The sequence below is a fragment of the Pteropus vampyrus genome, unplaced genomic scaffold (genome assembly GCF_000151845.1).
Source record: "Pteropus vampyrus isolate Shadow unplaced genomic scaffold, Pvam_2.0 Scaffold202, whole genome shotgun sequence".
In the NCBI taxonomy this organism is placed as follows: Eukaryota; Metazoa; Chordata; class Mammalia; order Chiroptera; family Pteropodidae; genus Pteropus; species Pteropus vampyrus.
Window position 1 is genome coordinate 1,697,001 of NW_011888983.1, and position 12,640 is coordinate 1,709,640.

The 12,640-nt window shown below is 47.6% G+C and overlaps 1 protein-coding gene across 8 annotated transcripts in view; it reads right to left on the reverse strand.

The window, feature by feature from the left end:
* Positions 1–12,640, reverse strand: part of LRRC20 (leucine rich repeat containing 20) — a 76,497-nt gene that overhangs the window by 43,704 nt on the left and 20,153 nt on the right. For 7 of the 8 annotated variants that reach the window (XM_023537845.1, XM_023537846.1, XM_023537843.1 and 4 more), the window contains exon 2: positions 9,409–9,554. In XM_023537845.1, coding sequence (XP_023393613.1) covers positions 9,409–9,490 — 82 coding nt within the window. In that variant the 5' untranslated portion in view covers positions 9,491–9,554. Of the gene's footprint in view, positions 1–9,408; positions 9,555–9,673; positions 9,917–12,640 lie in introns of all 8 variants that reach the window. The other variant, XM_023537844.1, reaches the window with a different exon arrangement.

Genomic DNA, 12,640 nt, shown 5'->3' on the forward strand with positions numbered 1-12,640 from the left:
ATCCTCCCTCCAGAAGTCTGAGGTCCACAGCAGGCTGGATGGGGGCAGGTGGGGCTCAGCAACATTGGAGCTTCCAAAGTTCCAGAAGGGGATTCAGGGACCCCCAACAGACAGACCCGGGCCACAACCTTAGGGCTTTTGGGGTCTTGTCCCACCACTGCCTTAAACAGTCCTGAAAAAGCCTCGAGACACCAGCTAACCATCCACAATGTATCAATCCATGCCACTGCTTGCAGTCATACAGGGCTGTCACAAGCAGCATTCCATGGACATTCCTTCATGCATCCCTGGTACACGTGTGCACGTGCTTCTCTAAGGATATACCTAGCCATTGGCATCCTCCAGGAAAATCGTCCTGGTGCTGGTTACTTGGGGCACTGAGGGGTGGGGTGGGGGTGAGGGTAAGGAAAGCTGGCAAGTGGCAGGTTCCTGGGGAGCCCATACATCTACTATCAGGAGAAGACTGTGGGGTAGTGGGAGAAGCCCTGGCCTGGGAGTCAAGAGGGCTGGACTTGAGTCTCAGCTCAGTCGAGACCTTACTGAATGACCTTGGCAGTCACCTTGCATCTCTGTGGATCAGCCTTCTCATATGTCAAACCAGGGTGCCAGGAGGGCCAGCCCATTCTCCTGGGTACCTCTGAACATGGACATTTCCTGATCCTTGGGCTCTGGAGAAAGCAAGCTGTGCACAGTGGCTGTAGTAGCAGAGGTGGTAGGTAAACACTGAGGAGGATCAGGAGGTCTTGCATCTGTAGGATGTGCCAGCACAAAGAAATGGGTGGAGGTGAGCCCCTGGTTGTAGGTGGTGTGTGAGGGTAATAACCAGTATGGCAAATAACCAGTACAGAAAGGAAAATCCATAGAGCTTTCAGAGAGCCAGAGGGCCTCTCTAGTACAGGCTGCCATAGCACTGGCAGTCTGTGGTACAGAAATGCAGGGCCTGGACTTGGGGTGCCTTTCTCATTTCAGAGGCGAGTGATTAGTGTCAGCCATGCCCAGAGTGCCTGTGGAGTTCGAACTGCTTCTGAACTGGCCTTGGAAAGGTAGACACAGAGAGCCGTGTCCAGGTGAGTAGGAATGAACTCTCTGTTCAGGCAGGTGAGGAAGGGGGTTAAGTGGGGGTTTCTGCAAACCTTTCACACCATGCTGTGGTCTGGCATTGCCTCTTTGTGACCCAGTCAGCAAAGGGCTTAGTAGGGGCCTGTCTAGACCCCAAGCCGCAGGTACAGAGGGACTGTGGAGGGAGAGAACAGCTCAATATTGGAAGGCAGCTCTTGGGATGGCATCAGCCCAGGCATTTGCACTTGGAGAAATACTTTTTAAAATATGTACGTTTAATTAAAAAATAATAGGTATTACATGTAAGTAGTACACCAAGCACAAGGACCAAAGGGTGAACAGTGAGAAACCAGGCTTCCTCCCACCCTGTCCTCTGGTCCCCTGGTCCCTGCTTCCCTGGCACAGCATCTTGTGGAACCAGAGAGATAGTTATGGAGCTCTGTTAGATTATATTGGCTAACCCTAGAATTGCTAGAGATGAGGACCCCCCAATCCAGATGGAGTTTTAGGCAGAGGCCTCCAGTCGCCACCCTTTCCATTACCCTGTGCAGGAAGCAGAGTCGAGAGAGCAGCAGGGACTCTGCAACGTGTATCCCTGTCCCCTCCCCTGGCGTCTTCCCTAGTTGAGAGGCAGGGAGCTGAGGACGGCAGATCTGATCTTCCAGATCTTGTGGTGAACAGACCGCTAACCCCAGCCAGGCTGACGGCTGCCCCTTGAGAGCTCGTTCTCTCCTCTGTGCCTGCAGAGCTGGACTGTGCTTGGCTGACCCTCAGGACTCCCCAGGCCAAGAGCCATCGCAGCAAAACACACACCCCAGTCCCTTCTAGCACCAACCTCCTAGGCTCAGGGCCAGGAACTGCAGGCCAATAAGCCCCTCCGAGGGCCGAGACCATCACCCCATCAGGCCTGAAAAGCTGCTCCCACCACAGTCCTGGCTTGGCTGCCCACCTCCCTCAGGATTGGGGGGTTAGTGAGAGTACTCTGTGTGTGTGTGTGTGTGTGTGTGTGTGTGTGTGTGTGTGTGTGTGTGTACGCCTCCCCCTTCTGACTGGGCACTCCTGGACACTTGAGTCCTCCAGGTGGGGCACGCACAGTAGATGTTCAATGTGTGTGTGCTGAAAAAGGAGCTGGCAGCAGTTTTGACCCAAGGGAAGATATCATCCCACTTAGTGAATATACACCAAGTGCCCCTGAGTACCTTCACTCGAGAAAGGGACTGAAAAATCAGATCCCTGTGGGGACCATCCGAGAATGTAGATACAGGACGTGAGCTGGGGGGCAAGTGGAAGCCCTTGTCAGGACCTGGGTACTCACCCAGGAACAGCATAGTCAAGTCCCTGGCTCAGCTTCTCCTGCCACCTGCTCAGCTGGTGACAAGGCGCCATCTGCTGGCAAGTACAGAAGGAGAAAAGCACTTGGCCAAAGTGTGGGTGAACCCGGGAAGGAGAGAGGGAAAGGAGGAAAAGAGGCAGCAAGTTCCTTTTCTCACTAGCCTTGGTCTCCCCGCTTGATTATCTCAGCTCCCAGCCTGGCAGCTGCTCAGGTCCCTGGGGATAGATCATATCTATGTTCATATTAATTCTCTTTCATTCATAGTAGTAAGCCAGTGATTCTCAAAATTCAAGGCAGAGAGAAGAATCAATCATACAGAGTTCTTGTTAACGTGAAGATCATCAGGCCCACCCCCCGAGATTCTACTTTCAAAGCTCTAGAGTGTGGCCCATGAATCTGTATGCTTAACCAGTATCCCCAGATGATTCAATAGAAGGAAATTGTTGTGACCTTGGGTTAGGCAAAGATTTCTTAGATACAACACCAAAAGCACCATCCATAAAAGGAAAAATGAAAAATTGGACTCCATCAAAATTAAAAATGTCTGTTCCTCAAAAGTCACTATAAAAAGAATGGAAAAACAAGGCATAAGATGGAAAAAATACTAGCACAACGCATATCTGATCAAGGACACGCACCCAGAATAAATAAAGAACCATCAAAACTTAATAAAAAAACAAACAACCCATTTTTTTTAATGTGCAAAAGACATGAAGAGACATTTCATCAAGGAAGATATGTGGATGGCAAACAAGCACATGAGAAGATGCTGAGCTTCATTAATCATAGAACTGAAAATTAAAACCACAATGAGATATAATTACAGAATGTAATTGAATTATAAGAATGTATAAAATTAAAAATCATATGGAGTGTTGACAAGGATGTGAAGGCATGGGAACTCTCGAAGCACTTTGGAAGAGTGTGGCAGTTTCCTATCTAGTTAAACATACACTTACGATATACAACCCAGCAATCCCACCCCCAGGTATTTGCCGAAGAAAAATGAAAACTCTGATTCATGTAAAAACCTGTATGTGGATGTTTATAGGCTTTCTTTATAATCTTAAAACACTGCAAACAACCCAAGGATCCTTCAACAGCTGAATGATAAATCATGGTACATCCACACAATGTAATACCATTTAGTAATAAAAAGGAACAAAACATGGATGAATCTCCAATACATTAAGCTAAAGTGAAAGAAATGAGGCTTAAGAGGTTACATACTGTATAATTCCATTTGCATAATAGTATAGAAAAGACAAACCATAAGGATGGAAAAGAGATCAGTGGGTCCCAGGTACTGGGGATCAGGAGAGGATTTGATTGCAAAGGGCACAAGGGAATTTTGGGGGGTGATGAGAAAGGTTCTGGATCTTGTGACGGTGGTGATTACACAGTTGTATGTATTTATCAAAACTCATACTTGTACACTAAAAAGGGTAAATTTCATTTATGTAAATTATATCTTGATAAATGAATAACATATCCCAGGTGAGGGACATTTTATAAAATAACTGACCCGTACTCCTCAAAATTGTCAAGGTAGGTCATTGAAAACAAGGAAAGTCTGAAAACTGTCACAGATAAGAGAAGTCTAAGGAGACATGACAACTAAATGTAATGTGAGAATCTGGAGAGAATCCTTACACCAAAAAAAGGCCATTAGTTCAATACGAAGGAAACCTGAATAAAATATGGACTTTAGTTAATAATAATGTGTCATTATTGGTTCATTAATTATAAAAGGTGTGCCACATTAATGTAAAATGTTATTAACAAGGGAAACGGGAATGGTGTGTATGGGGATTCTCTGTACTATCTACACAATTTTTCTATAAATCTAATACTGTTCTTAAAATAAAAATATTATTTAAAAAACAAAATAAATAAATAGTTCAAGGCATGGATCATCTGTGGGGCTCGTAGAATCTAAAAAACAACATAAACGAACAAAACAGAAACAGACCCATAGATACAGAGAACAAATTGATAGTTGCCAGATGGGAGGTGGGGTAGGATGACTGGATGAAAAGACGAACGGAGTAAGAAATGCGAATTGGCAGTTACAGACTAGTCATGGGATGTAAAGTACAGCATAGGGAACAGAGTCCATAATATTGTAATAACTATATATGGTGCCAGGTCGGTACTAGACTTAACGGAGAAGTCACGTCATAAATCATATAAATGTCTAACCACTATGCTATACACCTGAAACTAATATATAATAATACCAAATGTCAACTGTAATTGAAAATAAATAAAAATAAGTTTAAAGTATAAAGTAAATAAATAAAATGCAGATCACCATGCCCCACCCCCAGAGATTCTTTTTTCGAAGCTCTGGAGTAGAGCCCATGAGGATGCATCTTTAACCAGTATCCCATTACCCTGAGCAGTTACACCAAACCCACCTCGAGGAAGCTGTGCAAAAGATGAGGAACTGACAGGGACATTTGCTCCATGGGGGTCTGCCCCACCTTCTCGCTTCTACCTAAGACATCTTAAATGACCAGGCGGATATTAGCCTCTGATTATTTTCCCCCTTTTCAAGGAATGGGGTAGGGCAACTGTGATTCCAAGAGGCTATCAACCACAGTGTGAGGGGAGAGGCAAGTGTAAAGGTGGGAAGAGGGAGCTTCGAGTTGCTCAGGTCTCCTTCCTCCACCCCTCATGGGGTCAGCAGGGTGAGTCTGGAAAGGCAGGACTAGGTGCCACACACACCTGTAATGAACCCTGACTCCACCTCTAAACAGCTGTGTCGCGAGCAAATCACTCACACTCTCAACCTTAGCTCCAGTATCTATAAGATGGGGCAACTCTTACTCCAGAAGCAACATGGCCCTTGTCAGCTGGATACTCTCGTGCTATGAAACAAAACACTGAGAAACACTAGAGAAAAAATGTTCCATGCCTTAGTCTCTCCATCTGTAAAACAGGGATATAAATATCACCTGAGTCACAGGGTTGTTGTGAAGCTTAAATGAATTCAAACCAGTAAAATGCTTACAACGGTCTGAGGAAATTCAGCACACAGCACAGAAAGAGAAAGAAAATACACAGCTTCGAGGGATGGGGAGAGCAACGTAGCAAGAGCTAATGGCTCAGAAGTTTTTAGAAATGAACACAGACAGGAATCCTGAGTCAGAAAGTACAAAAGACTATATAAAGGATGGAAAGAGGTATCAAACGTTTGAGCCCTGACATGCAGCAGGTCCCAGATAAATGCTGGCTCCTCTCCTTCCCAATCCAGGCTGGTCTTTCCTGCTTCCCATATCTGCTGCAGCCCCTATTCCAGCTAGCTGTGCCCTCCCTTCCTACACTCTCCCAGGCCTTTCCAAATCCTACTCTGCTGCAGTAATCATTGTTTTTTTTTTTTTAAAGTCACCCCCAAAACACACAGCAGATCTGTGAGTCTCTCCCCTGGAGAGGCTTGGGGTGCGGAGCAGCCTGGCCTGGTAGCCTACTGGCTGGATATACTGTTGTCTGAGGCCAGGGAGGGAAGGGTGAGGTCAGAGAGAGGGCCCTCAAGGGTGAGAGGGACCGAGGGAAGCCTGGATAGGCATGGGGTATTTACAAAGAGAAAGAGCTAACTTGGGGAGAGAAGGGGGAAACAGAGAGGACAGCCAGGTTCAGCAGAAGTGCAGAATCCCTGACTCCTCCAACTCTTTGGAAGAGTTAAGATGATGCTTGGGAGAGGTGAAGGGCTAGTGGAAAGAGGCTTCAACTCGAGCTGAAGGACAGACCAGGGCCAGGTGGAAAGGAGCCCACTTATCGGAGCGGGGTTGGGGTGGGAAGAAATAAAGAGGCCTGGAGCAGGGTGACAAGGGCTAGGATCCAAAGCTCGGATTGCAGGAGGAGCAAGCCTGGCTCGGGAGGCACACCCACGAGTGCCTGGGGTGGGGGTGGGGGTGGGGCGAGGGATGTGCACCACGGTTACTTCCCTGAGCAAGGTGAGAGCCAGCTTGTAACTGAGCTCTTCCCAGCCCACTCTGCAGTGAGACCCCTGTGGCTGCTCCACAGCCATCCCATTGGGCCTGCGCCCCAGAGCTGCACACAAGAGACACGGAGGAGAGCCCATTCCACTCTCAGGGCCAGGGGTTTAGAGAAGGCACTAGCTGGGTCACTCTTGTCTGTTAGGAAATGTGTTTTACTTCTACCGTCTGTAGTGGCAGGGGGTCCTTCCCCTAAAACTTATTCTTCTCTGCTTATAAAGGCAATATGTTCATCACAGAACATTCCAAAAATGCAGAACAGTATTTTATAACTTCCATTTGCATCTTGTTTTATTTCCTTCCAATTTTTTTCTAAGTACATATACATGTTTAACATAATTAGCATCTTATTATGTATATAGTTTGGGATCCTTGTGTTTATTTCTTTCCAATTTATGTTATACATGGGAATTTGCCAGTCTTCATTCAAGCATATGATGAAATTTTGTGCCCCACCGTTAATGGCAACATAAATTGCACTGTATAGTTGTAACAAAATTTATTTAAGCAGTTGTGTGGTGCTGGTTGTTTAGGCTGCTTCAGATTGTTTGTTATTTTACATGAGAACCATATTGAATTACCTCACCCATCTTTCAAGACCCACTTCAATTCCCACTTCCTCTAGAAACCCTTCCTGGACTACTTTGACACCCAGTAACTTCTCTCACCTCTGAGGTACGACCACCTATGGTCTGTCCGACATGGCTAGGCATGGAGCTGTGTGTCACTCACTGCTCTCTGTCTCACTGTGGTGGGTTAGTCTCAGGTCCAGGACTCTTGCTCATAGCCCTGAGAGCCCCTAGCACCTTGTATACAGCAGGTGCTCAATATGTACTAATTGTTTAAGCCCGAGACCCCTCAGATTATAGGGGCCTAATAAACTCCATCTGCCAAGGGTCAGGACTGCAGGCACCCACAGTGGCCTAGTCTGATATTTTGCTGCTTCTCTGGGTACTGAAGAGGTAGAAAAACCAAACCCCTATCATCCAGCCCCCGTCACCACCACATGACACATGAAAGTCTTGAGCTTTGGCCAGGACTACCATGGCTAAACGGTTTAAGTCCTCTCCCAAGGTGACTAGACCTTCGCTGTGCTCACAACCCTGGCAATCACCAACCATCTGCCCCCAACCCCAGGGGAGCATAATGAGGACAGGACCCAGGCTTTGGTGCCAAACAGGCAGGATTCTAGTCCCAGGTACTGTGGTGGTCTAGAAGGGCAGCCGGAGGCCTGGTTTAGGTTCCTCAATGGGCATGGCCCCCAGGCAGTGCAGAGGAGCTGGTCACAGCCCGTGCTACCCTAGCTTCCCTACACATTTCACTACAGGTGGGGCATCCAGTCTTCAGTTTACAGAAATCCCTACCTGGCCTGCTGAGGCGACTGAATTTGCCATCCCTGGTCCTTTGACATTGAAGTCTAGACTCCTAGACTCAACACAGTCTTCCAGGCTCTCCATATGCCAAATGCCATTTCTCATCACCTCCCTATGCCAAGCAGCATCTTTGCAGTGGCCCTTCCTCCTACAGCTAAAGTGCAGCTCTACCCCTGCCTGGGACACCTGCCTCCTCACTGCTGCCTCCGGGAATCCTCTCTCAAATGGCCGCATATTAGTGGTGGAGAGCCCTGAGCACTGGGGTGAGTACAACCATATTAGTGACCAACACTGGGTTCTGGAATTCCTTTACTCATCATCTGAAGGCTCCTCCCAGAGCCCTCCCTCCAAAACCAATGACAATCTTTAAGTTTGATTGCTGATAGAGGAGATGCTCCTCTTACCTTAGCTCGGAGACTCAGCAAACATCCCCAGGTGCTTACAAAGTGCCAGACCCTATTCTGCCTCTTGGGGGTGAGAGGGTAAAAGACCGCAGGATCCCTGCCCTCTAAGGACACTGAAGGAGTGCTACAGAGAAGGAAGGGAGCAGGGGGTGGACAAGGTAGGGCTGAGGGCTTCCTGGAAGAGGGGCTGACCATGCTCATTTTGAAAGCTTAGTGTTCCTCCACTTCCTGGGCCACCACCCCCTGCCCTAGAAGCCTACATTCCAGACACACCCTGACCAGAGAAACACTCTATGTTTCCAGTTATTGAGCCTTTGCTCAGCCAGAAGCCTTTACAGAAATGCTCCTTTGTAAGACAGAAAGACAGATACAGACACATCCCTACAGAAAGACAGGTACACACATCCCTACCTGCCTGTGAAATTCCTCTCTGTGTGCCAAAGGCCCAACTCAAATCCCACTCTGTCCACCTGCACAATCACCCCCAAGGCAGGATGGTGCTCCCCTCCTCTGGGTTCCTACAACACACCTCAGGCTCTAAGATGCCATTTACAATCCGGTGGGTGAGACACACATGTGTGCGCGCACACACGTAATTGCACTGTATGCACTGCTAATCCTTGCACATGGCAAGATAGTCAATCCAGCAGATATTTACCTATGCTATGACCAATTCAAAGCAAAAAAAATATATAAGATAAAATTCAAGTGAAACACTAAGTAAAAAGGGGCTTCCTAGCTGGGATACCAAGAAAAAGCCTACTTTCCCTTGGACTCTTCATCTCCTCATCCGAAGACCGTGGCCAGTCAAGGCCTGGAAAGGATCATCCATCAGAGGCAGGTTGTAAAGATCCAATAAGGCAACACTCACGCACCGGCACAGGGCCTGGGACATGGGACGACTCAGCAGTGCCAGCTATTGTCACGTGGTCCAAGGGAACATATGCACTCAGAGTCATCCGCAGTCCTAGGGCAGGCAGACAGGCTCCCGGCAGCTGAAACCCCTCACTTAGTGTTTTTCAAACCTCTTTGACTATGACCCATAGTAAGTTTTACACTGGGACCCAGTATACACACAAACTAAACACAACTGAAATAAAAGTTCCGTAAAACACTGCTCCTCAAGACAAGGGGTGCCAAATTGTCTTTTTCATCTTCTCTTTCTATTTCATTTCTAAAATGATTTCACGAATCACTTCCGGGGCACCCTGCAGTTGGAAATCCATGTCCTCACTCACCCAAGGTGTCAGAGCCGCTCTCCACCGTCTCGTTGACCTTCCTTGCAACTCTGGCCACCGCCTCACCCATCTTTCTCAGCATGCAGACGCGGGCGTCCTGCTGCCAGCCACCAGGCTGGTCTGCTGCTCACGAGGTGGGCCTGCGCCTAGGGAAGACACAGGGTTGTGAAGTGCCCGCCCACCAGACAGGGACCCACCTCTGCATCCACCCTCCCCAGGAACCCAGGCTGCTAGAAGCCTGCAGGGAGGGCCCCGGGCCACTCACCTCCTCCTGCGGGGCCCAGAGCCCAGGCCACATCCAGCTTGGCCTTCGGAACAGCTGATCTGCCCATCAGAGGGTGAGGCAGCCCAGCCCTACTGGTTTCCTGGGAGGATTGGCACGTGAGACCTCACCAGACACAGAGCCAAGGCCTGATTCAGTGGCCAGGCGGGTGTAAGGACTCAGGTGCGCACTGCCTGTGACTCACTTAATAGGCGGGGCAATGAGGAGGAGGCGGGGCACAGCCAACTGCAAGGAAAAAAATACTTGTCCCTCCATCTCACAGCCTTGGAGCCAGCGCCCTATCCACAAACCCCCAAGACAGTTCCTCCAGCTCCCCGTTCGCCCCCTCACTTCTGCCAGGCTCCTCTTGTATGTCTGGAAGTAGGGATACCAAGGCAAATGAAACACAGCCCTGCCTGGTCAGAGCTCACAGTGTGATGGATGGGTGGACCCTAAGAATTCCTTTCCCATGTATCAATATGGAGAAAAGGTTATCGTTTTAGCCTACAGACCTGGTTATTAGCCTGATGCTGAATTTATCTGCGAGACCCCAATGGAAGGGGAGATGGGGTAAGAAAATGGGAGAAAGGAAATTGGATCACTAAGGGAGAATACGCTTAAAGAAGGATGAAGAACACAATAAAAATTATGAAGTGTTAAAGACATAAGGGACTCTAAAAATGCTGCCAACTCCTTGTTTATTAGAGAAGGAAACAGACATAGAGAGCGACTAAACGACCTGGCGAAGGTCAAACTGAGTAAGCAGCAATAATCAATCAGCTCAGCTGAGCTCCATATTCAGTGCTCACTTCTTTACAAGTCACCCACACCACCAGCAGCAGCACCCCACAGAGAGAATAAACTTGAGGCTAATGCCAATGCCTTTCTTTGCCCACAGATCCCAATCCCAGTTCGCACACAGCCCAAGGAGCTCCAATGAACTCACTCTGAGGGTCAAAGGCAGAAGAATGTAAAGGGTAGAGAAAAAGGAGGTGAGGGTATTTATTACTCAGAGCTGCTAACAAATGCCTAGAAAAAGTCTCCATGTGCTCGGCTTGACAGGCAAGGCAGGCAAGGCTGAGTGGAGACCAGCCAAGCCTACCCTTCTGCTTACGGGAGAGTTCAGTAGGTATGTGCATCTCACCAAGGAGGCTGACACTGAAGGTGTGAGACACATGATACAGTGGGGAAAAGACTGTGGAAAAGACTGTTTTTTGAGGACAGGTCTAATGCCTAACTCTGCCATTTATTAGTTGAGAAGCTTTGAGAAAGTGTCTTAACTATTCTGAGCCCCAGTTTCCTCATCTGAGTAGGAGATCTAGTAATAAAATACCTACCTTGCTGGGTTCATACAAGGAATGAACAAAATATATAAACCTTTCTAGTCCAGAGCCCAGGACACATAGGTGCACAATAAATGACAGTTGAGAGGATAAGACAATAAAGGTGCAGACATGATGCCAGCATCTAATCCCGTTTCATACCCATGTGACTTTGAACAAACATCTCAGTGGAATCATCTTTGAGGAATGAGTAGAATTTCCGTCTTTCTACCTCCAGGAAGTCTTCCCTGATTGCCCCAGGTCTCAGTGTTTTCTCCTCCCTCAGTTTCAGTAGCACTAATGAGTTGTTTATAAGCTTTTTAAAACATACATATTTGTCTCCCCAGCTGGCCTACAGGCAGCTCAGGGCAGGGAGCAGATCTATACTATGTTTTTCCTCTGCACTTTATACCACATAATGAAAATAGATACACAGTTAGTACCCTCCAATGGAGATAATGATGAATAGCCATCATTTGGGTTTCAAATCTAAACACAACTCAATTGACTCAACAAATCTAAGGCACTATCTAAATGAGAAGGGTCATAGATTTAAATGCCTAATGGTGCCAGGTGGGCAACCTGCACAAAGTTGGCCAGGATAGGACAGTAGGGAAGAGTAAGGACTATGGCAAACTGGACTCAAAACCTTCACCATGCTACCTTTAAGATCATCCCCCTAAGCCGGAGTCACAACAATGTTGCTGGAATCTTTATGACTTAGTCTAATCCCTTTATAAGTGAAAAAACTGAGGACGCAAGAAGGGAAACAAACCAGACGAATGAAAACAAAAAACCTAGGTCTTCTAACTCTTAAACCAGGTCTTCCTACCATACCATACTCCCTCCTTTCCCCATCTCTAATATTTATCATCAACAATCACAAACATGTATTGAGCATGTACTAGGTATAGGGCATAAGAATAAAGAAAGAATACAGGCAATAACTCTGATTCGTGGTTCTGATGAGGAATAGCTTTCTAAACAACATCACAGAGGCATTCCCAGCCTCACAGTATTAGGGAAAGGGAAGGTAAATCTCCAAGCTGCCCAGAGTCTGTGCTAACCCTAGGGCGATTGTCTAGGCTGCTTTCACACTATGCCTGCAATTCTGCTATCTGCCACCAGGTGGGGGGGGGTGGGGATGCCTAGGCCATAGAGCCCACTGATGAAAACTAGTTAGATTAAAAACCTCACCCCTGATGGCAAGCTCAGTCAGACGCCCTATGGTGTGGGTCAGGGAATGGTCAGAGAATGGAATCCGAAGCAGGAACAGGAGCAACCTGTAAAGTCTGGGAGTCAGTGCAAGTCACTAGGAGGAGCAAGTTACATTCCAGAGGATATTCTGGGTACAGCACAGATGCGCACTAGACCCCAAGAGGTTCCTGCTGACTAAAATCATCACCCTTGCTAACTGGCTAGGAAATTACCCACTCTTTACCTAAAACTACACTGCCACCAAAGGAGGATTCCTTCATAAAGTCCAGATGACAATCCCTCTCCCAGGTCAGATGGCAAAGGCCTGTCACTCTCTGGCACAGGCGGGCTGTGAAATGGGGGATGGTCAGTCTCCATGTGGTATAGGACCCAAGATGGAGTAAGGCAACCCTAGAATTGGGGGAAAAATAAACCTGAGATGATAGGAGTC